Here is a 26,838-nt window from a genome sequence, read left to right as displayed (position 1 = left end):
GAGCTGATTTAATTTAATTTTTCCCTCAGATGATATTTCCATTTCAGTGGCAATGTCCATACATCCCCCTCTGTCCTTTGTCTCTGGCCACCGTACTCAGTGCACCTGTTCCATTTATTGTTGGAGTTGATTCACGATACTTTGATCTGTACGATCCACCACAGGATATTGTGTGCATTGACTTAGACACAAACATGGTGTACATGTAAGTGTATGGAGTTTTTACATTTTTCTGTAGATGGAGAGACTGCTGAAGTGCTCAGGAGATAAATTCTGTTTTGTCCAGTGTGTTTCGTTTCTTCCGTCCTTCTTTCTTTTGTGCATTTCTAATCTTTCGTAGCAAATTAAAATTCAACTAAGTCAAGGGTCAGCACTTGGTGCTGCCTATAAAAACGTGATGCAGTTGTTGTTTTTAATTTAGGAACAATGGTAATGTGTTCTGGTTTGTTTTTCCATGTATAGTACGGCTTATAAGGGAAGTAGGACAAAAGCTAGAAAAGAGGACGACTCCCCACCATTGCTTACAATTTCACTTTGACCTGCCACTTTTGAATTTGCATTGTGTTCAGTGACTATTGGTATGAACATTCATGCTTCAGGACAGCATAAGATTCTGCCTTGCATTCACTGCACTTTATGTTAGTGTTAATAAAGATACCTTTACCAAGTTGTAAGAGCCTAATTTTTTGACAGGTGCGACCTGTCAAGCGGAATTTGGTGTCTTGACTATGTTCAGTCTAAAAGTTTTCAAGCTAATAATTATATCTGTAATTTTATTCTTAAGTTGAAGGTATTGCACGGTTTCTTCACACTGTCTTGATGAGATGCTAATTCAGAACAACCTCTGGTTTTCTGTAGTATAATTAAGTAAGAATACAAACAACTAAATTGAAAATGCAGTTGTTCCAGGTGTTAATTCAGTAACTTTATGAATTAACTTTCCTTTTTAAACTAATGAGATAATAAGTGGAAAGACTGCTAAGCCAGTTCAAGGTGACAGTGAACCTCACTGAAGTGCCTGTGAAGTTTTCTCTGTGAAAATTCAGTTTTATTTAATCCATGCAACTTTATCTCTTGCTTTTGCTTTTACAAACTTGAGTTAGAATTAGTAATTTGATCTGTGGGTCAGTTGAATGCTTTCTTCATTTTCATTGTGTCAAAGGGACCTTTCCTCTACTGAAGCAACTGTTCCCTTTATGCTACTGAATTGCTTTCTTTTATTAGCATCATCAAAGGAAACAGTAAACAATAGGGCAGATGGTGTGTAATTTTAAAATATTTGTTTATTTATATATTTAATTTGTCTCCTTCCCTTAGTTCCCCATTAAAAAGACTGCAAAAGGCATTTTCATCACTGTTGTAGCAAAGTATTGTGCAATCAAAAGAATAATTAAAATAGGTATTGTGAGTGAAGAACATATTGAAGAAATTTAAGGAAGATAATTTGTTCATATGACAATACAGATGGTGAAAAAGACATGATTATTTTTGTTCGTAAGTGGAATGGAAGTTGAACACTGCATTACAGAAAAATGAAGGCGATAGAAAGGAGATATAGCAGGCAGATAAAGATGTCAAGATTCAGTTGAAATAACTGCTTCAAGACCGAAGTACCAACATTACTTGCATTTGTTACTGAACTAAAAATATACTAAAAATGTAAACTAAAAATGTAAAAAGTGTCTGGCCTCTTAGAAGCACTCAGCTGGAAAGATTTTTGCACCTTTTCTTTTACTGTTCTATACGTTGTTATTTCAATAGTCAACTGATTGTTTTACTCTTTAATGCCCATTTTGCATTTATCTCATCTGTACCATTATTGCGACTTCCAGAGGATTTTGGTACCTGTAACATCTGACTTAAGTTAACGTGGTATGTTGGTATCTGCATCATAAAGCTTTTTCAGCTTGGAAATGAGGATATTTTTCAGTTTTGTAGATAACTAGTCAAATCTCCATATACAGCATTTTGTGTAGAATGCAGAATTTTCAAATTATTATTTCACATTCTTACTAAGGAGTAAGATTCCTTTCTATTTAATCTACATCTACTCCTGTCCAGTATTTCTGTGTCAGTGGTGCTTTTTTTTAGGTGTAGAAGAATTTTAACAGCATTGTTGCTAAGTCTGGAAGACTACGTAATAGAAGAATAGTATTTAAAAAATTGAATATTTTCACTCTGTGTAGTGTCTTTTTAGGGAAAGTTTGCTGCTGCTCCTTATGGTAGACTGAGGCTTTATTTACTGCCAAAAATACTGAAGGCTTTTTATTCATTCAGCATCTTCAGCGCCTTTTTTGGTTGTGCCCAGCTGTCTGTGAAAGTAACAATGAAAGCTGTTTAAGGAAACCAGCCTTTTTAGGGCAAAGATTTAAGAATTTGTCTATTTTTATAGCAGAAGTTTTCGGAAGTTTTTTTCTTGCAATTTTGGAACATGACCAAACATAAACTACATTGTTTGTAGGCATTCCATTATGGAAGGGGAGAAAAGTGGGCAAAGAATCTGTAAGCATGCATTTTTTTCCCAGCTCCTATAACTCTGGCTTCCTTCTAAGATAGTTCTGTGTCAGTGACAATTCAACAAACAATTGAAAACATTTCACTGATGCAAAGTGCAAAGGAAGCAGTGACAGCATCAGGGCAGTAAAACCTGGTTAGGTCTTGTGGCCACAAGGTTTGTTGTATTCCCGTTACAGCAATGATCTCTCTCACCTTCTGCCTTCCAGAAAGAGGTACAGCAATCCTCAAAGTTTACTCCCTACTCTCTCTGTCTTTATATCCAGCTGCTTAAACACAGTCTAGCATCTTATCCACTGTTGTTCTAACAAAGATGAGCATCCCTTTAGGCCAGATTATCCCAGTGCTTAGTCACCCATGTAATTTTTCAAAACCTGAATGGAATTCCCAGTCTTCCTAGTCTCTGTGAGCCTGTGGTTGAAGTTGGAACTGAGTTGCCACAGGTACATTCGAGTATATACTGTATGACCATAATGCTGCCAGACTTTCAGCTTTTGCAGTAACAACTTTGTGTTGTATTCCAAACAGCTTTCATTTTGTATCAGAAGCAAGATGGCAAGTTTGTGGTAGTATAGACTTTATACGGTAATCACATCCATATTATTGTGCTTAAGTTATATTAGCAAGACTGATAAAAATTCTGAAAGCAGTTGAACTTTGTCTAGAAAGTCTATAACAAAACTTAATGCAGGTCCTCCTTACTGACTGGGGAAAACTCTACTCCTAACTCAATTTATACTGTCCTGTATCTAAGGAAATGAAATTCTGAGTTATGTCATGCTCATTTTGTATTTTTGATGAATACTGACAGTGAGAAGATTTATTTTCAAAATATTTCCTTTGGTTTAGTCACTGTGTTCTGGAAATGAATCAGTTTAGGGCTGTGGAAGCTATTCTTTTTTATATGATCTGTGTTTTATATATAATTTTTTTTTCCTCTCCCCTGTGTTTTAGATCAGATGATAAGAAAAGCACCAACTGGAAGCAGTTTCCTAAGAAGCCATGTAAAAGTCTGCTAAGCACCTTAAAGAAACTGCACCCACAGCTGGCAGCAGGTGACATATAAAATAAAATGGGAAGGGGTAAGAGCAGAAACTGCCTGAAGCAGGGAAAATACATACTCAAAGAAAACTGCTAAATTTTTTGAGACACACATACAAGTCTTATGTTACAGTTAGTATATACATGAAAGGATTTCCTTCTGTCATATGTGGTGTGAATTAGTTTTTAGGCTTTTATTTTCTTTGCTGTGACTTCTTAAAATTTGATGTCTTTTTAGCCTGTACTCATGACTAATTTAGATTTAAACAAAGATTCAGCTGAAAGACATTTGGATCTCATGTAAAAAATATTCACAGTTCTGATAAACAAAATAGAGGAAATGGGAATGAGTAAAATAATGTTGAATATTTCAGTTATTGTGCAGATACTGCTGAATATCTCAGATAATGACTTTTCTACAAAAATAATGGACTAGCTAAATTTTGACAAAGTGTTTTGTCAAAGGAAAAAAAAAACCTGACCATCTTCAGCCTAATGACTTGGACAGGTAAGAGTGAAATTGTAGCTGTCCTACCAGTTTTCAGGTACTGGTTTTACCTGACTGTAGATAGGCTGTTTAAGGTAAGCTGGTTCAGAGAATGTTAGGTTACATCGGTATGGAAAAGGAGACACTGATAGCCTCATATTACAAAAGTAGTACATGCTGGAAACAGAAAAGTGCATTACTTAAGAGGTAGGTGTTCTTGTCTCAATTTTCTGTAAGTTTGGGGTGTTTCTGTATATAGCCTTTACTTTGTATATTAGAAAAGCTCGGGTTTTCTTTTGGTTTTATTAGCAAAGAATGTAATGAAATATAAACCTAATATAAAACTACTTCCTAATTTTAAATTAAGGAAAACCAGTGGTCTGTTTCAGATAGATAGTGTTTCTCTTTTGGTAATATTATTATAGGAGACATTACAATATTTATTTATATGTAAACATTTATATTATGATAATTTATATTTTTGTTATAATAAAGAATGTGGAACTACAATTTTCAACAGTAACAGCCTACTTGTTTCTACCTAATTGTTTCTACTCTCTGGCACACTAAAATATAAGTTTTCATGAGAAAAATGGTTTTAGGCCCTTTCTCTCTAAGTGTGCCATTGTCAGAACAGAGAAAACTTATTTCTTTGTTTTAGTGTTCAATGTATTACTGAAAGACTATGTTCAGCTGGGTATGTGATAACATGAACTCAACAGAGGTCCTCCTCACTTCAAGTTGTGGAGGGCTGGATGAGTTAGAGAAACACTCTCTTCCATATGTGTCAGATAAATTGGAAAATAGTCACAGGGTTTGTAATGTTTGTCACTTCTGAATGTTGTCAAGTAGAAAAAATTAAAACATCTGTAGCATTTTGCTAAGCTACCTGTATGGATGCATTGAATTTGTATGTGTTGCTTATTGGTAGTTCACAGGAAAACTCAAGAAGGCTCTGCAGTGGAGATGACTCCAATTGAGGCAGATTTCTCCTGGCAGAAGACAATGATGGAGCTGGAGATGGAAATCCAGGAAGCTTTTCTCCGTTTCATGGCATCTATTTTAAAAGGCTACAGAACATTCCTCAAGCCAATCACACAGGCACCTTCAAATAAAGCAACTGCTGCTGATTCCTTGTTTGATCATCAAGGTGAGGAGTGAGACAAAACAGCTGCAGATAGCATTGACAGTGTTAGAGCTTTAGTGCTGAAGAGCTGGGTTAGCTTCAAAAGGTCAGTGTTCCCTTTGGTTGTACAACTCTTGGCAATTTTTAAAATTGCAAATGTACAAAGTTAAACCATGCAAAATTGATTAGAGCATGGCTATGCATGTAGATATGAAATTTTGCAATAGTTCTGGTATTGGAAAGGCTGTCTTTTAGAAACATGATGTGTGTGTGTGGCATATTCCCTAAGGGCAGCTCTTGGGAGAATGAAAGAATATTTCTCAGTTTGTGTGCCAGAAGCCCGGTAGTGTTCTTGGTATACATGGGAAGATAATGGAGAGCAGGGCAGCAATCAGAAAAATAACAAAACAGTAGCCAGCAAAAGTAATTTTATTTTCCTCCTTGTCTTAACTTTTCAGATCTGTTTGTGACCTGAATGCTCACAGGCGCTTTGTTATTTATGTAGCAGTGGTGTCTCAGTCCAGTATTTTTTTTGGTTGGTTGCTGGTTTTGTTTGGGGTTGTTGATTTTTATTTATTTTTTATTTAATCATTGATAGGAGATTTGAGAAGAGAATTTTTCAGGCCCATCACCTATTAGGATAACATAGTTTTTACTTTAGCATTATTTTAACTGTGAGACACTTTCTGCAAGGTCATCATCTCCTTTTTCTTGCACAAAAAATCAATGGTGAGCAAATCATATCAGGCTGATTGCTTGACAGGTATTTTTTAACTATGATGAAATACAGTTATTAAACAAAAAAGCTGGCATTTCAAGCTTCCAAATGCAAGTAGTGGTAAGGAGTTGTTTTTACTGATAAAGCAAATTCTTTATGTGTTGGCACTCTTGACTATTCTGTGTTGACACTTTATATGTTAATTTCTTATGGAACCCATAACTGGTATTTAGCAGTGTGTTCCTTTTTATAACCAGGATTTTTAAAAAGCAGAGATCGTGCCTACACAAAGTTCTACGTGCATCTCACCAAAACACAGATATTCAGCCGCTTTATCGAGGAGTGCAGTTTTGTGAGTGACAAGGATACTGGCTTGGCATTTTTTGATGACTGCATAGAAAAGGTGAAGATATTTAGCAGTACTGTTAAGTTATATGCTTTGATTTATTTTGTGTTATTGTCCTGTTTTTAAATGCAAAGGTAGATACTTTCTGCACAGACTGTTTTGATGGATTGGTATTCTTGGCAGTTTGGCTGAGTTGTTTTCTTTCTTCATCTTCTTGCATGGTTGTAATTTTCTGTGTTGATGCAGAAAACTGTCATTAAAAACCTGTAGGATGTCATGTTGTAAGATAATGTGTCAAACACCACTAACTGACAATTTAGCATAATGCGTTTCATTTCTTCCCTTTATATGTTAGTCATGCTCCCTAAAATGTGGCATTATCCTACCAGTGGTCACCTGTGTTGTTCTCTTTTTCATACAATTCAAACTTAAAACAGAAAAACATGTCTAGGTTTCCACTTATGGTCAAAACTGATTTATATAGATAAGATCTACTTTTGTTGTATCTTATATGAGAAAAATTGCTGTAAACAGTTCTTGTATTTTGAAGCAAAGTCTCTTCAGCATGATTCTGGTGTATATGAGTTATTGAGTTTATAGCTTCATCTATAAACTGCCAAGTTCACAATATGAAAATGAGGAGCTAGAGAATTATACGTATGGTTCCTTCTTGACAGAACCTTCATTTTCATACGAAGTCCTTACAGAATGTCTTTGATTCAGTATTGATTCCAATCAAATTAACACTTGTAAAAAGTCCACAAAATAAGCATTGAAAAGTTTCTTTGCCTTTTCTTTCTGCTGAGTATGGGTTATTTGTCTAGAGTATACTTTGTTTAACACTTTAAATAATTTTGTGTTATTGCAGGTCATTAATGTGTTGCATACTTAAATTGTCATATTGAAAATATCTGCAAAAGGGCAGTTTCTCTCAATGAAACTAAATAAAAGCACTTTCCTTTGTTAGATTTAGCATTTTCTATTTCGTAGGGAATGTTAACACATTGAAAGCATGCTGATTTCTGCATTTCCTAATTTCAGCAAAGAACTATTTGAAAAAAAAAATTAATTGCTTCTAGAGCAATAAGAAAATTTAGTGTTTCTTATGTAATATTTCAATAAATGACACAGCTTTAATAGAGTTATTTAGGATTTTTTTTCAATTGATAAGAAACTAATTTGGTTTTGTTCTTTTTTCTTCTATTTCTCCAGCTCTTTCCAGATAAAGGAACAGAAAAAGGAGAGAAGGTACTTAGTAATTCAGAATGTTTACGGATATGTGATAATGAGTTAAAAATGGAAATACAAGTCTGGGAACTTGATATTTGAGTTATTAGAACAAACATAAACATATTTTAAACATGAACATGTTTTCAGATTGATGTAGATTCTGTTGAAGATGCACGGTTGATTGAACTCGATGAGTCACAAAAAAGTGAACACACAGTGTTCATAATGCCACCAGAGCCTCCTGCTGATGATGGACAGGTGCCACAATACAGGTACAAGTTAAACAGCCACATGTAGTGAAACTATAATGCAGAGTAGATGTTCCATCTTGGTGCAGCACCTTCCTTAATGTAATGTTTGGAAGAATCTTAGAAAAGATAAAAACTTCCCGGAGTCTGGTAAATTTCTGAAGCTCTAGAAGCCAGTGTTTTGTGTGTGCTTATGTCGGAGGGCATGTGGCTTTTGGTTTTATTTTTTCAGTAACTTATTGCCAGTTTTACAGTAATTTTTTCTCTATATGTATTCAGTGTCTTTCTTCCTGTTTGAGCTGTGTATCTTGCAGCAACTGCAGTGTACTTTGTTTCACAGTGGGAATGACAGGGTGTAGGTAATACTATTGATCTAGTGCTGAGGAACCAGAAGAACAGAACACCTGCTCCACTTTTCAGACTTCTTTCATTGAGTGTTTTTCAACCTTGTGCAGAAAGTGTGGTGTTTCAGACACTCTGAATATGATGTTTTTCTTCCTGACTGTCTTGAAGGTCACAAAGGTCCTATTTCCAACTATTGTCCTTGGCAATTATCATCTGTGTCTCCCTGACTTCTGTGATACAGACAGCAGTCTGGTTCTTATTTCCATTGTCTATGGAGATTTGATGTGCAAGGCATCTTAGTGTGAGACCTTTGTGATTGAGTCTAAAAGGATCTTGCTATCTTCTTGCCTTTTCCCCCCTCTACTTCTTTTTTTCTCCCGCTTGCCAGTTCTTTGCACACAAGTGGCCTTTGTATGGTTTTCCCTGCTACCTGCAGGTATGTGAAAAGCTTTTCTTTTTTGTTTTGTTTTTTCTTTTTAATCTTCTGTATAGCTATAAAAACTTCCCACGCCTGGACTTCAAGCTTTTTGACAGGCCACAGGAGCTTAAGCTCTCCTTCACCAGACACCCAGCTGGAAGCAGCATTTCAAATAGTCCAGCACTCATGGCAAAGAGGACAAAACAGGTTAGATGAGCCTTACCGTAATCACTGAGTGAACACTGAAAGATAAGAATTTTTTTGCTAAAAATTGCCACTATGTATTTTAAGCTATAAGTTCATGTTGTTAGAAGTTAGGTCAGTGTAACTATTAAGGATTAATGCTTGCCAAGGAAAAACACAAGGCAGCAAGTAACTTAGAGTTTGAAATTACAGTATATTGTCAAACCCATTTTTAAGACTGTAATATAAACCAAAAGAAAATAAAAATTAATGCCTGAATGGGGGAGAAAAAAAAATTAATTTTGATGATAGCTTTTTCTTGCAGAGAGCTTTAGTGAGAGAGTGGTAAGAAGGGAGCTTCAGCTGAATTTTTTTCCTTTCTTTATGGAATGTTTACTTTTAAGAAGCCAATATCTGAATTAGCAATGGCTTCTAGATTCAGGATGCTACAACCATTTTCTGCTGTTTTTGTTTTGTTTCATTCTTACAGGAGATAAAATCAGCCCATAAATTAGCGAAGAAGTTCTACGTAAGCCCCCCACAGTGGGCTAAGTGTCTCTTCAGTCATTGTTACAGCTTATGGTTTATTTGTCTGCCAGCCTACATCAGAGTTGCACATCCCAAGGCCAAAGCACTGCAGCAGGCATACGATGTTCTGATCAAAATGAGGAAAACTGATGTGGAACCACTAGATGAGGCAAGTGCAAATAAAAAAAACCTTAACATGGAGTAGATGACAAAGTACAAATATAATGATTCAGCACCACCAGCAGGTTAGGCATGCTAACAGCTTGACCTGTTTTAACACAGTTATTTTTTTAAAGAAGATTTTTTCAAAGTCTTCTTCACTAATGTAATTGTAAATTAATTTCCTTTTTCATCAGCAGTGGAGTCATCTGCTTTGATAATGTCAACTTACTCTTGATAGTCTTCTCCCTGACTTGTGCAGGAAGGAAGTTGTTGAACATCCCTAGTTTTTAAATGCACTTTGGGGAGCGTGGGTTTGTAAGCAGCATACAATTTTTCAGTAGTATACACAGATGCACAGCAGCAAGTTATCCTGATTTTTACTTGAGCATTTCCTTCCCTCTTTTATTTTGCAAGCAGAGGAGAGGAGTAAAAAAAATTCATCATTCTCAACAATGTGACTGCTGATGTTATTTCAACTCGTCATTTCCTGGTTTGTTGGTTGGCTTTTTGGATCCCCCTCTCACATGGATTTCCTTTTACGTCTGTAAAAGTTGGAAATCAGGGAAGAGTTAGGCTCTTTTGAAAGCCTTGTCATCAGTGCGTTTATGCATGTCTTTATCTTGTCAGGTCTGCTACAGAGTTGTAATGCAGCTCTGTGGACTGTGGGGTCAACCTGTTCAGGCTGTGAGAGTCCTCTTTGAAATGAAAAATGCTGGAATACAGCCAAATGCCATCACCTATGGTTATTACAATAAGGTAAGGGAAGTCTTGACGAGGGATACTGCACTGATGTGCAGCAGTCTCTTGCTGTTGTCACTCCCCTTGTACTGCAGCATGTTTTGAAGACTGTTTCTTACAGTTCTTTGCTTGAATTTGCTAATTCTGTTGGGGAAGTGATCATTTTGGACATGCTTAATGCTCACTGGGGCAATATTGTACGGTTTTACAGTGTTAAGTTTACATTCCTGTGCTGTTGAAATATACATTTATAGTCTTTACGCTTGCAAGTGTTGGAACTTGTCAAGTGCTTCCATGTCTAAAACATCTGTTCCTAGGTGTATCCTTTAGGTAAAAGGATCCAACGTCAATAAAAATGGGGATTAGGCTAGTTCAAGTAGCCTCTCTCTTTTCCTTGCTTCCAAGTTAAGGACAATGGGAAGGGCTTCTTCAAATACATAGCAGATAAAACTTACACTAGAGGCAGTGCAGACCCACTGCTGAATGAGGTGGGTGCCCTGGTGACAGAGAATACAAAGAATGCAGAATTGCTGAACACCTTCAGTGTATACAGCTGGAGAATGTCCTCAGGAGCCCCAGGCCCCTAAGGCTGCTGAGGAAATCGGGGTAAAGAATGAGTTTGCCATGGTTGAGGGTTGGGTTAAGGAAGGATCAGTTAATGAGTCTGGGCATCCATAAATCCATGGGTTCTGATGGGATGCACGTAAGGTGCTGAGGGAACTGGTAGATGTCATTGCTAGGCTGCTCTCCATCATCTTTGGTAAATCATTTGGAACAGGAGAGGTGCCTGAGGACTGGAGGAAAGCAAATGTCACTCCAGTCTTGTAGAAAGGCAAGGACCCAGGTAACTACTGACCAGTCAGCCTCACCTCCATCCTGTTTGATGGAACAATCCATTCCTGGTACTGTCTCCAGGCACATCAAGGACAAGAAGCTTATCAGGAGCAGTCAGCATGGCTTTACTAAGGGAAACCATGTCTGACCAACCTGAGAGCCTTCTGTGAGGATATAACCAGGTGGATGGGAGATGGCAGAGCAGTGGACATAGTTTATCTTGATCTCAGGAAGGCATTTGCCACCATCTCCCACAGCATCCTTGGAGCTAAACTGAGGAAGCGTGTCCTGGATGACTGGGTTGTGAGGTGGATCAGGAGCTGGTTGAAGGACAGAAGCCAGGGAGTTGCAGTCAATGGGATGGAGTCTAGTTGGAAGTCTGCCTGCAGAGGAGTCCCTCAAGGGTCAGTACTGGGACCAGTACTATTCAGTATATTTATTGATGACCTGAATGAGGGAATAGAGTGCAAATCATCACATTTGCTGATGACACAAAACTGGGAGGAGTGGCTGACACCCCAGAGGGCTGTGCTGCCATTCAGAGGGACCTGGACAGGTTGGAGAGTTGGGCAGGGAGAAATTTAATGAATTGCAACAAAGGCCAAGTGTAAAGTCTTGCATCTGGCAAAGAACAACCCCAGGTACAAGTATAGGTTGGGGACTGAGCTGATGGAGAGCAGCGAAGGGGAAAGGGACCTGGGGGTTCTGGTGGATGGAAGGATGACCATGAGCCAATCATGTGCCCTTGTAGCCAAGAATGCCAATGGCATCCTGGGGTGCATTAGATGGGAGATGGTTAGTAGGCTGAGAGAGGTTCTTCTCTCCCTCTACTCTGCCCTGATGAGGCTGCATCTGGAATATTATGTCTGGGCCCCTGGAATGTCTGGAATAATATTCTGGGCCCCTCACTTCATGAAGGACAGGGAACTGCTTGAACGAGTCCAGAGCAGAGTGACCAAGATGCGGAAGGGAGTGGAACATCTCCCTTATGAGGAAAGGCTGAGGGAGCTGGGTCTCTTCAGCTTTGAGGAGAATGAGGGGCGACCTCATTAATGTTTATAAATCTGTAAGGGGCAAGTGCCAGGAGGACAGAGTCAAGCCTTTCTCAGGGGTGACTAACAATAGGACAAGGGGCAATGGTTATAAACTGGAGCATAGGTGGTTCCAAATCAATATAAGGAAAAATTTTTTCACTGTGTGGGTGACAGAGCACTGGAACAGACTGCCCAGGGAGGTTGTGGAGTCTCCTTCCCTGGAGTCAGTCACACCTGGATGTGTCCCTGTGTCACCTCCTGGAGGTGACCCTGCTCTGGCAAGGGGGTTGGACAAAATGGGCTTTCAAGGTCCTTTCCAACCCCTGACTTTTTATGATTCTATGATTCCTGTAATGTGCTGATGATACTTTTTACTAAACTATGTAGAGTAATAGGAAAAGAGGTGCTACCTAGGGTCTTTTGTTGTTAATGAAGTATGTAAATAAGAACAAAACCCTCATTTTATTTTAAAAAGTCCTTGATTCATTGTTATTGGTCAGCTTTTGTATCCAGACCTGTGGGATGGATGAAAGGGAAGAGCTCATAAAAGGGAACAGCTTGTAAAGACACAAATATTTGTCCTTACATGCTTGACAGTAAATACCTGTTTTGTTATCACAATGTCTCTTTCTGTAGGCAGTTTTAGAATCTCCATGGCCTAGTAGTAACCGCAGTGGCATATTCCTGTGGACAAAGGTACGAAACGTAGTTCGTGGCATAGCACAGTTTAGGCAGTGCTTAAAGAGACCAACGCAGAGCCCTCAGCTCCCTGTGATACCAGGTAATAAGTTACTGGAAATGGATTTATTTATGCTGAACAAGAGCATGACATGCTTTCTGAGGGATTGCATCTAACATTGTGGCTTCTGTAAGTGGAAAACCTTTTCTTAAGTGTATAAAAATTGGTGATTGCCAACTAGATGCCTGAAACAGAAGGTCTTCTGCACACCGAAGAATTGATTGTCTGAATTCCGTTGCTAAAATTTCATATTCTTATTTATATGTGCAAGCAAAAGTATTTGCCATTGTCTGTGGAGGTTGGACTTGTTTAAAAACTTGAAAAGTTTATTCCTCTCTTACTAACCAGCTCTCATTCATGTCTTTAGCTCTGCGGAGTACCACAGGTGGAAGTGATGGGGACATGGTGAGCCATGGTAGCGTGGATAGTTCTAATGATGCTAACAGTGGGGAGCACACTCTCTTCGTCAGTGACTTAGTCAGGCTTGATTCCATTGATAATCACTCTAGCACAGGTACTAGATTCTGTTGGGTTTCACTACTAACATTTCCCCCAAAAGGCTGGGGTTTCTAGTCTCCTGTTGATTTCCCCCAAAACCCACAACCTTCCCCACCTAAGGCTGTAGAGAATAGAGCATGGAGTTAAACTATCTAAAGAAAAATAATACTCTGTTGTTGAATACTTTACCGTAGATCATGCTTCTTTAGTTTAGATTGAACCATAGTAGAAATACTGCTGTGTTAAAATAAATGTCGTGATGTGTTTTCTTGTTTTTTCTGCTAATCTTCAGAAAAGATAAGCCTCTGACAGATGAGGCTGTTCAAGTTTTGCATGTTCTAATTTATTAATAGAAATTTTAATCTGCATGAGTAAAATCTTTGCATTAAAGGAAAGGAGTGAAAGTTGCTGAGGTGATTATAAGCTAACACTTTAAAATGCTTCTCCTTGATGTTAGTCGGGACACACCTGATTAACATTCCTGGAATGGAATGTTATGCTTAGTTATAGTAGTTGCTAAACTTGGAAATAAATACGGAAATTATCAGAACCTTGCCGTAGTCTTCATGAAACACCTTGGGAATGGAGAGAAAGGTGATAAGCTTGAGAAAAACTCTGACGTAGAGATGGTGTGTACTCTTTCAGACAAACTGGAGTAAGAAGGAAGTTAATCACTTGAGATGGCAAGACAAAATTCCTGGCTCTTTGTATCTGCTTTAGGACTGATTACATCCTACCTGTGCAAAGTCTCAACTAAACTTCTTTTCTGTGTGTACTTCAAAGATGAATGTTCAAATTATTCTTGCACACTCTTCGTGTTTTTAATATCTTGATCTGTTCTGTAAAGAGAACTTTTGAGTCTGATTCCTGTGCTTCATCTGTTATGCCTTCCTAGATTACTCAACTTCCCTTCTCTCTGCTCTTTGTTGCTTTGCTTTTTGCTCTGTGCTGTCTCTTGGGTGCCGCATTTGTCCTTGGCTATCACGGTGTGGGGTGCAGACTTACATGGTGTGAAGCCTTGGATGCACGTGTGCATTATTTCTACCCTTGAATATTACTTCTGCAGGTAATTCACCCATTTATTGATAGGGTGTTTTCACTTCTCTGCAAAGTAGGGATACTAATGATATTGAAATGATGATAGAAAATAAGGACTAAAGTATTCCAGAACTTACTTTTCCGTATGAAAGGCCTCTAAAAGAGTGGCTGAATGTAATAATATATCTACTGTACATAAATTATGCCTGTCACCCAGGTTTTACGGAGCTTCCTTAATACCTTTCACACTCAATAACTTCTTACACTGATCCTTTTAAATACTGTCGTGTTCTAAGGGTACTCTGTGGCATACAAATAAACCTTTTTTCTCATGTTACTGTGGGATATGTCCCACATACTATTTTTGTATTTTTGCATATGCAGCAGCACTTCAGATAAAATAGCAAAGATAAGAGTGCCTTTCTAGGTTGTTTCCTGTGGCAGACTTTTTTTGAATACTGTGAACTTTTTTTTTTTTCTCTAAAAAAAAAAAAAAGAATGAGTTACAGCTATGAAGTTTACCTGGTATGGAGGAACAAGCTTTTAAAAAAATATTTAGTTTTTTGCTTTTTTCTGTTTCATTTTATACTTTGCACTATAGCACAGTATTATGGTGCTATGTTTTCATTGTGCTTGTGTACATTTCTTTTATAGACGTACTTGAGAATTTAGCATGCCCAGCAATGAATGATCTCATATTAATGAGAAGGAAAAAGAACAAAAGAAGATACGGTGCATTAAAAGCACTCAGTCACTATAGTGTTCCTTGTAATATCTTGTATTTAATACAATAACTAGAAAAGTAAATTTGGATTGTATAGCCTAGTTATCTCTGCTGCCACCTTCACCTAGTAGATCTGTACACATCAGGCATTTTCGTCATCTTGCTATAAAATACTGTGTTGAAACAAAATGTGAAACAAGTTAATTTCAGTTCTTTTATTTTCTTACTGAAAAACAAAGTCAGGAAACTAAAACCAGATCTGAGGTTTGTGTTTGTATTCCTTCAAACAGGTGGCCAGTCAGACCAGGGCTACGGATCCAAGGATGAACTTATAAGAGATGATGGGGATAGCCTTTTTGCAACTGGAACACGAGTAGAGAAAGATACTTCTTCTACAGCTGAAGACATAAGAGGAGGTTAAGTATGCATGTTTGCACTGTTAAAGGCTTTTAAAAAGAAATCTGCTGTGTGTATTAGACTACCACAAATATTTAATGTATTGCATTTTTAATCCTGTCACGATCAAAATATGACTGTATGAAATCTCTCCATACCCTAGATAACAGCAGTGGTATACATGCAGGTAAAAAATTGCCTTTAATAAGACTAATTAAATACAGATGGAAAAATTGGGCAGGTCCTGGGACACACTATTTTATATTCTGTTCTTGTCATTTTTATATTTAAAGATCTAATAAAAGGCACTACTTTCTCTACAAACTGTTCCCAACTCAGAAAATATGGTCAGCTGCTGTCTTCTATCAAGATCTTGCCTTTAGTTTGCCTGTGTTTTGTTTTTCTCATTGCTGAGTCTGTTTTTTTACATGAAAATCTGAGAACTGCTCTATATTGATTATTTGAAAAAATGGCAAGGGAAGAAATTGACATACAGTCTGACTTTGTGCACTTGCACTCTCCACATACATAACCCTGTCTGTCATCATCTGCCTGGGTATTTTTCCAGAAAATGCTTGATACTTTGTAGGACTGATCCTTCTGATATTAATTGCAAAAGGGATCAGGGTTTATATTTTCCATAACAGTGCAAATGGAATTACGGAGTTATGTTAACTCAGGTTCTCATTCTCTTTCTTGTAGAGATTTGTGCTGAGAAATCTGATGAAAAGCAACAGCTGGATATAGAAACTCATGGTTCAACAGATCTGCCTGCTTGGGGTAACAGTATTGTGAAAGCTCCATCGGGCATTTTTGATAGCAATGGAAGGAAAAACAGTGGTGGTGAGTCACTGGGCAAAACAGAGCTTGCTTAAAATCCTGATCTTACTGTGCTGTAGTGTTTTGCAATTTTTTTCATGATGTGAAAAAAAGCAACATTTCTATTAGAGGTGCAGGTATCTTGCACAGCATGTTCATTATCCTTTGCAGGTGACTTAGAAGGAACTAGTGGATTCTAAGGTTCAAAATCACCGTTGAGTAGATTGAAATCAAGGTTTTCACTTTCCTGCACTGAATGTGTTTCAGTAAAGTACTAGAAAACTGGAAAACCAAAAAAATAAGGGTCTCTTGATTTTTGTCACCTAAACCTCGCTGACCTTTGACAAGTCTCTATTATTCCTGTGGCTTACTCTGGCAGTATATAACCTGCAAACACTGCACATTGTCTTTGTGACACCGTACATTTATTTACATACCTTGCAGCAGAGGATGTGGTATACTGTGCTCTCTGCTGTGTTCCTAATATAGCTGAATTCCTGTATTTGTGGTTTTTACCTAAGACAATTTTCTAGGCAATAAAAATTCCCAGTTCCCCTGAGGAAGTGAAAATACTTTGAAGATTATATCTTCCATATGCTAAACTTCATTAGCTTTTTCTATATATGACTGTGTCATAAACAAAGTAATGCTTCTGTGTTGTACAAACACATGCAATAATTGGGTTGGGTTTTTTTCAGAACCAGAATAAACTATGGAGTTTGAGGTATAGATCTGTGAATGTACTTCTTGAAAACAAACAAACAAACAAAAATGCAGTGAACTTTACTTACAACTGTACTTCCTTTGGTTCATTGGTGTAGTGCCTTTTCTCTGCTGGGCACTGGCATGGGGAATGGAAGTAGAGGCCAGAAAAGGTTTTGATTTCAAGGAGTCAAAGAGTAGATGTCTTCTGACCTACAGTAATCCCTCTACAACCAATGAAATAGCTTGTTGATACTGGTCTAACATCTTCATGGATAGCTCAAGACTGTGGTGCTCCCAGTCTTCTCACTGTTAAGGAGATAAGGATATTTCACATCATTTCACATATGGACGTTGCACATTATTTCATGGGTACCATATTAATGCCTTTTCTCTTTTAGAAACTGCTTCTAGTCCACTGTTCGTAACTCAGGATTCAGTTGAAGATGTAGTCTTTGTTGATGTTTCTCCTAAGAAAACAAGTGAAAAAGGACAGAAGAGGCAGAAAATGTTTTCAGAGAGAAGCTGCAGTTTCAGCAGTGAAAGCAGAGCGGGAATGCTGCTGAAGAAAAGCAGCTTGGACTTGCATTCTAAAGAAATAGCAATAATGATGGGAGCAGATGCCAAGATTCTAACAGCAGCTTTATCTGGGGCCAGAACTTCACCCTGTCAAATGAATAAATCCTACAGCTTTGAAAGTATCATTGACCAGCAGGTTTCTGGCATAAGTAGCACTAGGAGCTGTGTGGCTGAGAGCACTTGGGAATTGGAGCAGAGGTCTTTACCAGTGCTGGAAGAACCTGGAGAAGGGCAGGAACATCTTGAGAATGGAAAAGATGAAAACGTGACTACAGGGGAAGACACAAACTTTGAACAGTCAGATGAGTCTGAAACCCAGAAACTAGAATCCAAAGATACAACTGCTAAAAGGAACAGCTTTTATGCAGTGGTTAAACCTATTGAAAGGGAAGATGTTGAAGCAGGCTTGGACCCTCTGTCTTTGATGGCTACTGACAGCACACAACCAAGGCATCCAGAACCTGAGGAAAAGTTGATGTCACCAGTTGCAGCACGTAATTTGGCAGATGAAATAGAGACCTATATGAATCTGAAGAACCCATTGGGTAGTAAGTTTCCCAGTATGGAACTGCAGAAGCCAGACAGAGAAGCAGAAGCTTCTGGTACACTTGGTCACTCCCAAGAAAGGAGGTCAAGTTTGCCTTTGGATCCTGTCCTGCCATCCCCCAAGTCTTATGAAAATCGAAGAAGTCCATCTGTCTCCAGGTCCAAAACATTCACTGGACGACCAAAGCAACAAACCCATCCACGAGTCCAAAAGGAGAGATCTTCATCTTTGACAGGACTGGGTCGTTCTTCTCCACATGGCTCATTAGGATCTGTTGTAACAACTTTATCCAGTCTGAAGTTAGACAATATACTGTCTGGGCCAAAAATGGATGTTCTGAAATCAGGCATGAAACAGGCTGCCACTGTGGCCAGTAAGATGTGGGGAGTTGTAACTTCAGCATATAGTTACTCAGATGATGAGGCAAGTGTTTTTCAATATGAAAAATTGGGGTAGACTAAGTTAGGGGGGTAATTTCAGTGTCTGGAAGACTGCTTCCGGAGATAGTGTTTTTTAATAAGCATCGACTTTTATTAGCTAATAAAAAATGTATTTCATGTATAGTGGAGTTTTTCTCTGTCATTGAAGAAAAACACTTTTCAAGCAAAAGCAAGTTAAATGGTCTTGATGCAGTAAACTTTGATCTTTTATTACCATTGTCCCCATTTATCTATTTATTTATTTATTATATTTGTATTCATATTTAAAGAAACTGCCCGAAGAAGCACTATTAAGAAAAAAATTGTCTGCCTGTCCTGTCTTTAAAAAAATTAAGAAAAGGTTGTGGAAACAAATCTCAAACATCAGGATGGTGAGGATTAAAGTCGAAAGTAGTAAAAGATATCTTGAGATCTAGTAAATACATTCATCAGGAATTTGGAAGCTGAATGTTCTGATTATTGAGTGAATGCACTTGAGAAAGAGTCTTTCACAGTTAAAACATTCAGTGGATATTGACATGAATGAAAGCAGAGATAGAGGGATGAGTATTACAACTTCCTCCTTTCCATATACATCTTGTTATTGTGCCTCCTAACATAGTTTTTTTCTCTTAGAAAGGCCTCTGCTTGATCCAGTTAGCCACTTAATCTGGTGCTTGGCTTTAAGGGTCTTCTGTCTCCCCTCTTCAAGGTGTTGATATCTTCTGGTTTCCTTTTTCAAATTCCTTCTCCCTTTCCCAGCATGCATAAAATGTGGGAATGGGAAGATATCTGTCTGGCTTTTTTAATATGTGAAACAAATTTAACTGATTTTACTAGTAGGGTGCTTTCCATTAAAGCAAATTAAAAAAACCAACAACATCTTTTTTAAGCTGTGATAATGGAAGCTTACTGGTTTGCTTTCCTGATTTTTTTTTTTTTTTCCCATGACCTAGGTTTTCCTGTGTGCCTTTTTATCGTACTGACCTACTCTGTAGAATTTTGTGTAATGGCACATAATAATCCCCGTAACATGACTTATTTTAATTTCCTTCAAGGATCTTCACATCTTTTAGTTCTGCAACTTCCTTTTTTTTAATATCCTGATTATTACACTCTGTCACATCTTGTGTTGTTGACTCTGTTATTGCTGCATCTTCAATTCTGAAAATATTTTAACTTGGATCTTTTTTTGGATGATTCCTTCATTTTGTGTAGTGTCTGCCAAATCACAAGTCCTGCATCATTTTTCCTGTTTGTCCTGTATGAAGAAGTTTATATCTCTGTCATTTAATCACTCAGTTTGAACATCAGCTAAGTATTTTCACTGCTAAAGCCTTTAATTTTGCCTGTGTCTTTACGATTTGTCAAGTATCTGCTCTTTTGGGGGTTGCATAGACTTACCTTACATCCCATATTTTTTTTAACATCAAAATTGTTTCTTAATCTTCTGCTTCAATTATTTACTTAGTAGGATAAAGATGGAAGTCAAATAATGGATCTGGAAGTATTGGAAAATGATAATTTTCTTCTTGTTGTATTAAAGGAAGAAAACAATCGACCAGATTTTAACTTTCCTGCTGGTTTTGAAGATAATATTTTAGGAGATAATCTGTCATCAAGAACTGGAGCCCCAGGGCTAATTACGAATGAGCTTGCACAAAGCACTACTAGTCTTGGCAGTAGCAGTAGCAGTGGAGATGCAGGAAGACAGAATTACAGTGCAGGTGAAATATTTTGGTTTTGTTTTGTTTCTCCTGCTAAACGTGTATATAATATAACAAGCATGGAAAACAGTTACGTGTGAAATAATTTATAATAGTGTGATATTTATAATTTATATAATTTATATTATATAAATATATGTGTATGATAATCTAGAGTTATTTCAAGCTCTTATGGTAAGTACAAGCAAATTTGTGTACATAGTCTTCCTATACTCTTCTCTTGCAGCAGCAAGTAGGTAGTGCTTCTCCCTTTGTTGATTACAGCAATTTAACTGTATAAATACTTCCTCTGTGTATGTGATTGGAAGATTCCTAACTAGTTATAGCCAGGAACTCATACTCATTCATGCAAAGTCATAATACTCTAAAAGTTCTTGAAATATTAATACAGAAAAGCAGAGAACTTTTTGGGAACTGCAGATGGTTGCATAACTAACAGGGGCAGATCTTTTGAGAGGTGGTGGGGGAATCCACAACCAATTTGAAAGCTTACAAACAAACAAAAACAACTCCACAGCCCCAAGACTAAAAAAACCCCAAACCAATATACACAAGCAGTGCCACCTTTACTGTGGAACAGGAGGTACTGGATGCAATACTTCGTTTGAAGTTGTGATGGCAAATAATTGATGAAATATATGCCAATTGCTAAATTCGTCTTTTTTTTTTTTTCCCTCTGCCAGTTCTAAAACTCATTGAAGTAAATCTAATCATTTGCAGTTAAGATTTTATTCTTATTTTGAAGAAAGGATGTTTTAGTGAACCAGCTAGTGGGTTGATTTAGCTCTCTCTGCAGTAGTTTAATGATGCCAGAATCATAAAACTCTCTACATCAGGCAGAACAGTCTTGTGGACAGGATGCAAGCTGACTCTGTCTGGGTAGATCTTGAAGGGATCTAACCTCCAGTTAGTCAGGATGGCTATAAGAACTTTTAAGAGTGGCAGCCATGAGCAAAATATGTAAAATTTAAAAAAAGGAAAAGGAAACTTCAGTTGAAGAAGCAGAGGAGCCTTCTTTATGATGAAAGGATTCTGGTGTAGTGATTTTTCTAATAGCAAAGTTTTACTGGGCTTGTCAGAGGAAGTAATGCTGGTAATTTTGCTTCCTGAAACTAAATCCAACCATTTTCTTCTGGTTAATATATTCCAACTCCTTTTCCCCTTCTCCTGAGCAAAGCTCGTAACCCTAAAATCCAGCCTTACCAAAGAGAGACAATTTTTTTTCCTGCAATGTTAGTCAGGGAAAACTTAAGCATAGTAACAGCATTTTTGGTAGCTTGTGTCTCATGAGATACTATCCTTCTGTTTGCTGTTTACATATGGATATATCATGAAAGAAATCTTCAGTGACTTAGACTAGTCTTACTGCTCTCTGCCATTGCTATATTCTCCCTTTGTATTTTCAAATTTTGTTCGCGGATGCTTTTCTTATACCAGTCTGTTGTTAGGCAAAAGTAACTTTTAAGTGTTAATCAAAAAGTTGTATTAACTATATTGTAATTATAGTATCAGTGAAGCTATGAAGCTATATGTATCTTTGGAGACTTTCTGGTACAATTGCTGGCTTGTTGAAACAGAAGTTATTTTCCTTGGGAATGGGAGATTTGCCCTTTCCTTGAGTACAAGAGCCAAATAACTCTCTCTTCACAGGTGAAGTTTCATTCCCAAGAAGTATGAAAGTTCTAGATTCTGAGAAGTCAGAGCACAGTTCTTCTTATAATACTAGTTTATCCAGCATTTTCCAGAACTATGCTATGGAGGTAAGATTAATAAACTCAGTACTATCGTATGCATTACTTACCTGCTTAGTTGGATTGTGGTTGGATTTTTCAAAACAGTTTGGGGTTTTTTTTCTGTGTTTCTACTGCAAGGATGTTTGATACTTTTACCTCCGGGGGTGTGACAGTAGCTTAAATAAAAAAAAAAAAAAAAAGAGGTGTGTTAAATGCATTTATATATATCTCTTCTATAGAGATGAGACAGTTGAGGGAAAGGTCAAAACTGAAGTGAGACAGAAATTGGAGAGGAAACAAGATTTTTTTTTTTCTTCTTTTCAAGCTTTTTCTGTTGGTTTTGTTTGGGATTTTTTTCTTTTGGGATTTTTTTTCCCTTTATGAAAATTATGTGTTATTACTAAGTAATTGTGTTGAGTTGACCACAGATGGTGGCTAAGCCCTCACTCCTCATGAGAATAGAGGGAGAGTTGGAGTGATAGAAGGAAGAAAAGAAAAATGCTTGGGGGTTTAAGATAAAGACAGTTTAATAAATGAATTGGGAAAAAAACCCTGAAAACCACAACAAGAGGTTTGACAACAAAAACCAAGTGATTCCAAGGAAAGGCCATCAGGCAGCACCATGACACTCCAAGCAACAGCTACCTTGGAAAAACTCCTCCTTCCACACCCAGTTTTATTGCTGAGCAAGACATGATGTGGTATTGCTGAGGTCAGCTGTCCTGGCTGTGCCCCATCCCAACCTCTTGCCAGCCCCCGGCCTCCTTCCTGGGTTGGAGACAGAATAGGAAAGAAAAGGCCATGATGGTGCCATGTGAGGCACCATTCAGCAGTAGCTGAAACATTAACACAGAATTGGTCCTTAGTCTAAAACACAGCACTATAAAGACTGATATGAGGAAAATGAAATCTATCCCAGCCAAACTCATCACAGTAATTGTTTAGTATGCCTTTGTTTCAGTTATCACTTGTAGATGTGTATCAGACTTTAGATACATAGGCGATGGTCACTGCATTTTTGCTAGTTGCTTTTCTTTCAGCTGCAGTGTTACTTCTGTAGTGTTCTGTTTTCTTTACATATTTTTCTTCTTTTCTCCAGTTATGAAACTTTTATTAGGTAAAAACCAGCTTTCTATTTTTCCTACTTGTATTGGGTTTGTGTTGCAAGGTTTTAGTGGCAGGGAGGCTACAGAGGTGCTTTGTGTGAGAAGATGCCAGAAGCTTCCCCCATGTCCAGTAGACCCAGTTCTATCCAGCTTGAAAACAAACCCTTCACTAGTCAATGCTGAGCCCATCAGTGGCAGTGGTAGCATCTCTGTGATAACGTATTTAAGAAGAGGGAAGAAAACATGCAGCAGCAGCAACCTAGGGAGAGGAGTGAGAATATGTGAGAGAAGAAAGCCCTACAAGACACCAGTGTCAGTGAGGAATGAATTGGAGGAGGTGCTCCAGCCATCAATGCAGAGGTTCTCCCGCAACCCCTGGTGAAGACCGTGGTGAAGCATCTTGTGTCCCTCTGTCCCATGGAGGCCCACAGTGGAGCAAGTGGGCCCATGGATGGTACCATGCTAGAGCAGGTAGATGTTCCCAAAGGAAGTTGTGACCCCATGGAGAGGAGCCCACACTGAAGCAGGCCCTTGACAGGAGCTGGGTATCTGTGGAGAAAGGAGCCCATGCAGGTTTTCTGGCAGGAGTTGTGACATCTCACAGGGAACCTACACTGGAACAGTCTGTTCCTTAAGGAGTGCGCTCTGTGGGAAACACACATGGAAGGGACTCGTGCTGGAGTATGTCTTGCAAAACTGTGAAGGACCCGCTTTGGAGAAGTTGGTGTAGAAATGTCTTCTGTGGGTTGGACCCCACCCTGGAGCAGGGAAAGAGCATGAGGAGGAAGGAGGCAAAGGCAACGTGACAAACTGGCCAAAACTCCCACTCCCTGTCTCCCTGCACCACTCGGGGAGGGTGAGAGAAACTAAGAGTGAAGTTGAGCTTGAAAAGAAGGGAGAGCTGGCAGAAGGCATTTTTACATTTTGGGGGTTATTTCTCATTGTTCTGACTTCTGATTAGCAATAAATTAAACTCATATCCCTGAGTCAAGCCTTTTGTCAATTCCTAAGCAACCCAGGAGCCTTTTTTTTTTTCTCCTCTGTTCTGGTTGAGAAAGGGAGGGACAGAGCAGCTTGGTATGCATCTAGAATTCAGCCAAGGTCAACCCATCACACCACTATAAAGGTTTCTTTTGTGTTTTGTTGTTTTTTTTGCTTGATTTCTTTTTTTGCTTTCTTTTGGGGAAGTAGAGGTGCACCTACTTATGTAATTCAAAACAGTTTGTAGGTGCTGAAAGTTTCATAGGCACTAGCAATTGCAAATGCTGCATTAGTAGCATTGCAAGCAGTGCTTCTTCCAGGTCTCAAAATACCTAACAACAGACATTATTAGTACACATATTTTGTAGGTAAAAGTTGTATGTACAAGATAACTCTGAATGCAGTGACTAAGTAGTGATGAACTCGCTCCTGCCAAGTGGCCTTCTAATACCTGTTATACTCCTGTGGATACTAAGCCTATAAAGCCAGTTACAAAGAACCCTGAAAACAAGACAAACTCCTCATTCTTTGTTGCTGCAGGTATTAATGTCAAGCTGCTCTCAGTGTAGAGCTTGTGGTGCTTTGGTTTATGATGAAGAAATCATGGCTGGATGGACAGCAGATGATTCTAACTTGAACACAACCTGTCCTTTCTGTAAAAGTACCTTCCTACCTTTACTTAATGTTGAATTTAAAGACCTACGTGGCTCTGCAAGGTTAGTGGGTTTTATAGATTCCTTTGCCTTTGGACTTCTAGATACTTAAATTTTTCCATGAAATGTCTTAGTTATAGCTCTCAGTAATTTTGTGTATGTGTTCTCATGAATGTCACAAACTCTTCAATGCTGTGATTGTAGTGAAAGAAATTATAAGTCATTTAAACTAAAGTTTTATTGTAAAACAGCCTAAAGGCAAAGAACTCATTGCCCTTTTACTGCTTTTTTTCATGTTTTCTTTGTAAGCATAACTGTACAAAAGGTATAAATCTGTACAAAAGGTATAAATCAAATAAAATTTACTTAGAGCTTTTAGTTACAGATGCTCCAGCTTATTGTTTCTTCAATAGTTCTCCAGTTTAAACTTCTCCTCTTACTATTTTTACCTCTTTTTTATTGCACTTGTGAAAGCTGGAAGTTATTTTAAGGTAATTTAAAATGGATTCTCACTGTGGTGGATATTCCTGTGAAGCAGAGTGTCCATTGGTGTTCTTGAATGCTGAAACTGCTCATCTGTCCTATACTTAAAGACTAACAAATCAAGACATGTTACTGTTATGTCTATAATGGGGTATGATCTTCTAGTCTTGTAATGTCATATCACAGTAACAGTTGTTTTCAGTGATGGGTTAGCTATTGATGTATGGCTAATTTTGATGTATGGCTGACTGGAAACCATAACAAACTAAGATGACTTTTAATGACTTATGTCCTGCATCGGATTTCTTATATTGCAGATCGAATCTCTGTGTTTGTTTACTTTGCCTATATAAGTTACAGTGGAGATAGTATGAAAAGGTTTGTGTCCTGTTGTCTAGCTTTTTCATTTTATGTTTACCAATTTTTGCTACTTTTTGAAAGTGAATGTAGAAAATAACTTTAATTACTTTATTTTTACATCCTAACCTTTGTATTTCTCTCCTCCCCCATTCATGTTGTACCTTAGCTTTTTCCTGAAGCAAAGTACCTCAGGGGATAGTTTACAGAGTGGTACCCTTCCGTTAGCCACCGATGCTCTGGAGCAGAAACTGTCCAGTCCAGCTGTTGGTGACTTGATCAGTTTTTCAGATCATCCACAGACCAGCCACACTATAGCTGAAGAAACTGGCTCTTCTGCTGAGCAGAGGTAGGTAAAACAGGGTTGTTAGTTGTGTCAGAGATGTGTCAGTACTTCCAGTACCTCTCCTTTACTTCTAAAGTGAAGGTGGGCTTATGTACCAAAATACAGTGGAGAAGTACAATTGTAACTTGATGATTATCTGTTTCCTGTCATTCTTTTTGCATGTTTGAAGCATGCTTTTACGAAATTTGAAGTAAGCTAGTTCCAGTATATGAGTGGGTTTTAAAGTTAAAACTGTATAAATTAATCCTGAGGTCTGTCTGCAGTTGAGTTAATAGGTAAAACTTATATTCAGTGTTGGTAGAACACATTCACCTTTTAAAGACACATGGAAATTTAACTATTATTTCCTCTTTCCTGTGTTTAAAATTAAACAAGAAGGACACTATTATGGGGAAAAATGAGTCAATTTGCTTGAGTACTCTATTTTGAGAGAGCAGTCATGAAGCATTCAGCACTTGTACAGAGCATATGTTCTATGACAATACTAATGAGAATTAAAACACTGAAAAAGAATACCACTTCTGAAACAGTTTAAGGAAAGAAGTGGTATGTAGGAGGTGTCATGTTAGAAAAGGGAAGAATTGAAATAATGTGGCTATGAACTGTGAGTTCTTGCTGAGAGCTGTTGACGTCTTGTAACGGGGATTTTAGAATCATTATTCAGTCTGGAATTCTTGACTGTCAATGCATATGACCTAATACCTGTGTCAGACTATAAAAACTTAAATCAGTTCTATAGCATTTAATCTCAGTACTTCAATAATGAAAGGTGGGATTGCTAGATCTTCTAACTTTGATGTCATATATTTTCCACCAAAGGCAAACGTAGGAGTAAAGGTTGCCTCCCTTTGCAAATTCCCTCTCAGATTATTTGGGAGTAGATACTTCCTGTTTGACTTGATATTTTTTATTCTGTATTGTATTTGCAGTGGTTTTATCCATTGTGTCCGTTAAAAGCAGCACAAAATTATTATTCTCAGATCTGCAAGCAGCTTGATTGTATGGGATAAATTTGACAAGCACGAATAGGAGCTTGCTT

The 26,838-nt window shown here is 37.9% G+C and overlaps 1 protein-coding gene across 5 annotated transcripts in view; it reads left to right on the top strand.

Annotated features, from left to right (window-relative positions):
- Positions 1–26,838, top strand: part of DENND4C (DENN domain containing 4C) — a 69,128-nt gene that overhangs the window by 32,267 nt on the left and 10,023 nt on the right. For 4 of the 5 annotated variants that reach the window (XM_030467464.1, XM_030467465.1, XM_030467468.1 and 1 more), the window contains exons 10-27: positions 30–205; positions 3,469–3,569; positions 4,974–5,192; positions 6,144–6,289; positions 7,445–7,480; positions 7,610–7,734; positions 8,548–8,680; positions 9,147–9,353; positions 9,974–10,102; positions 12,589–12,733; positions 13,059–13,205; positions 15,242–15,367; positions 16,050–16,190; positions 17,270–18,417; positions 19,960–20,140; positions 21,791–21,900; positions 24,501–24,676; positions 25,623–25,802. In XM_030467464.1, coding sequence (XP_030323324.1) covers positions 30–205; positions 3,469–3,569; positions 4,974–5,192; positions 6,144–6,289; positions 7,445–7,480; positions 7,610–7,734; positions 8,548–8,680; positions 9,147–9,353; positions 9,974–10,102; positions 12,589–12,733; positions 13,059–13,205; positions 15,242–15,367; positions 16,050–16,190; positions 17,270–18,417; positions 19,960–20,140; positions 21,791–21,900; positions 24,501–24,676; positions 25,623–25,802 — 3,626 coding nt within the window. The remainder of the gene's footprint in view (positions 1–29; positions 206–3,468; positions 3,570–4,973; positions 5,193–6,143; positions 6,290–7,444; positions 7,481–7,609; positions 7,735–8,547; positions 8,681–9,146; positions 9,354–9,973; positions 10,103–12,588; positions 12,734–13,058; positions 13,206–15,241; positions 15,368–16,049; positions 16,191–17,269; positions 18,418–19,959; positions 20,141–21,790; positions 21,901–24,500; positions 24,677–25,622; positions 25,803–26,838) is intronic. The other variant, XM_030467466.1, reaches the window with a different exon arrangement.

Source organism: Calypte anna, chromosome Z, assembly GCF_003957555.1.
Source record: "Calypte anna isolate BGI_N300 chromosome Z, bCalAnn1_v1.p, whole genome shotgun sequence".
Classification (NCBI taxonomy): domain Eukaryota; kingdom Metazoa; phylum Chordata; class Aves; order Apodiformes; family Trochilidae; genus Calypte; species Calypte anna.
This window is presented reverse-complemented; position numbering and strand designations above follow the sequence as displayed.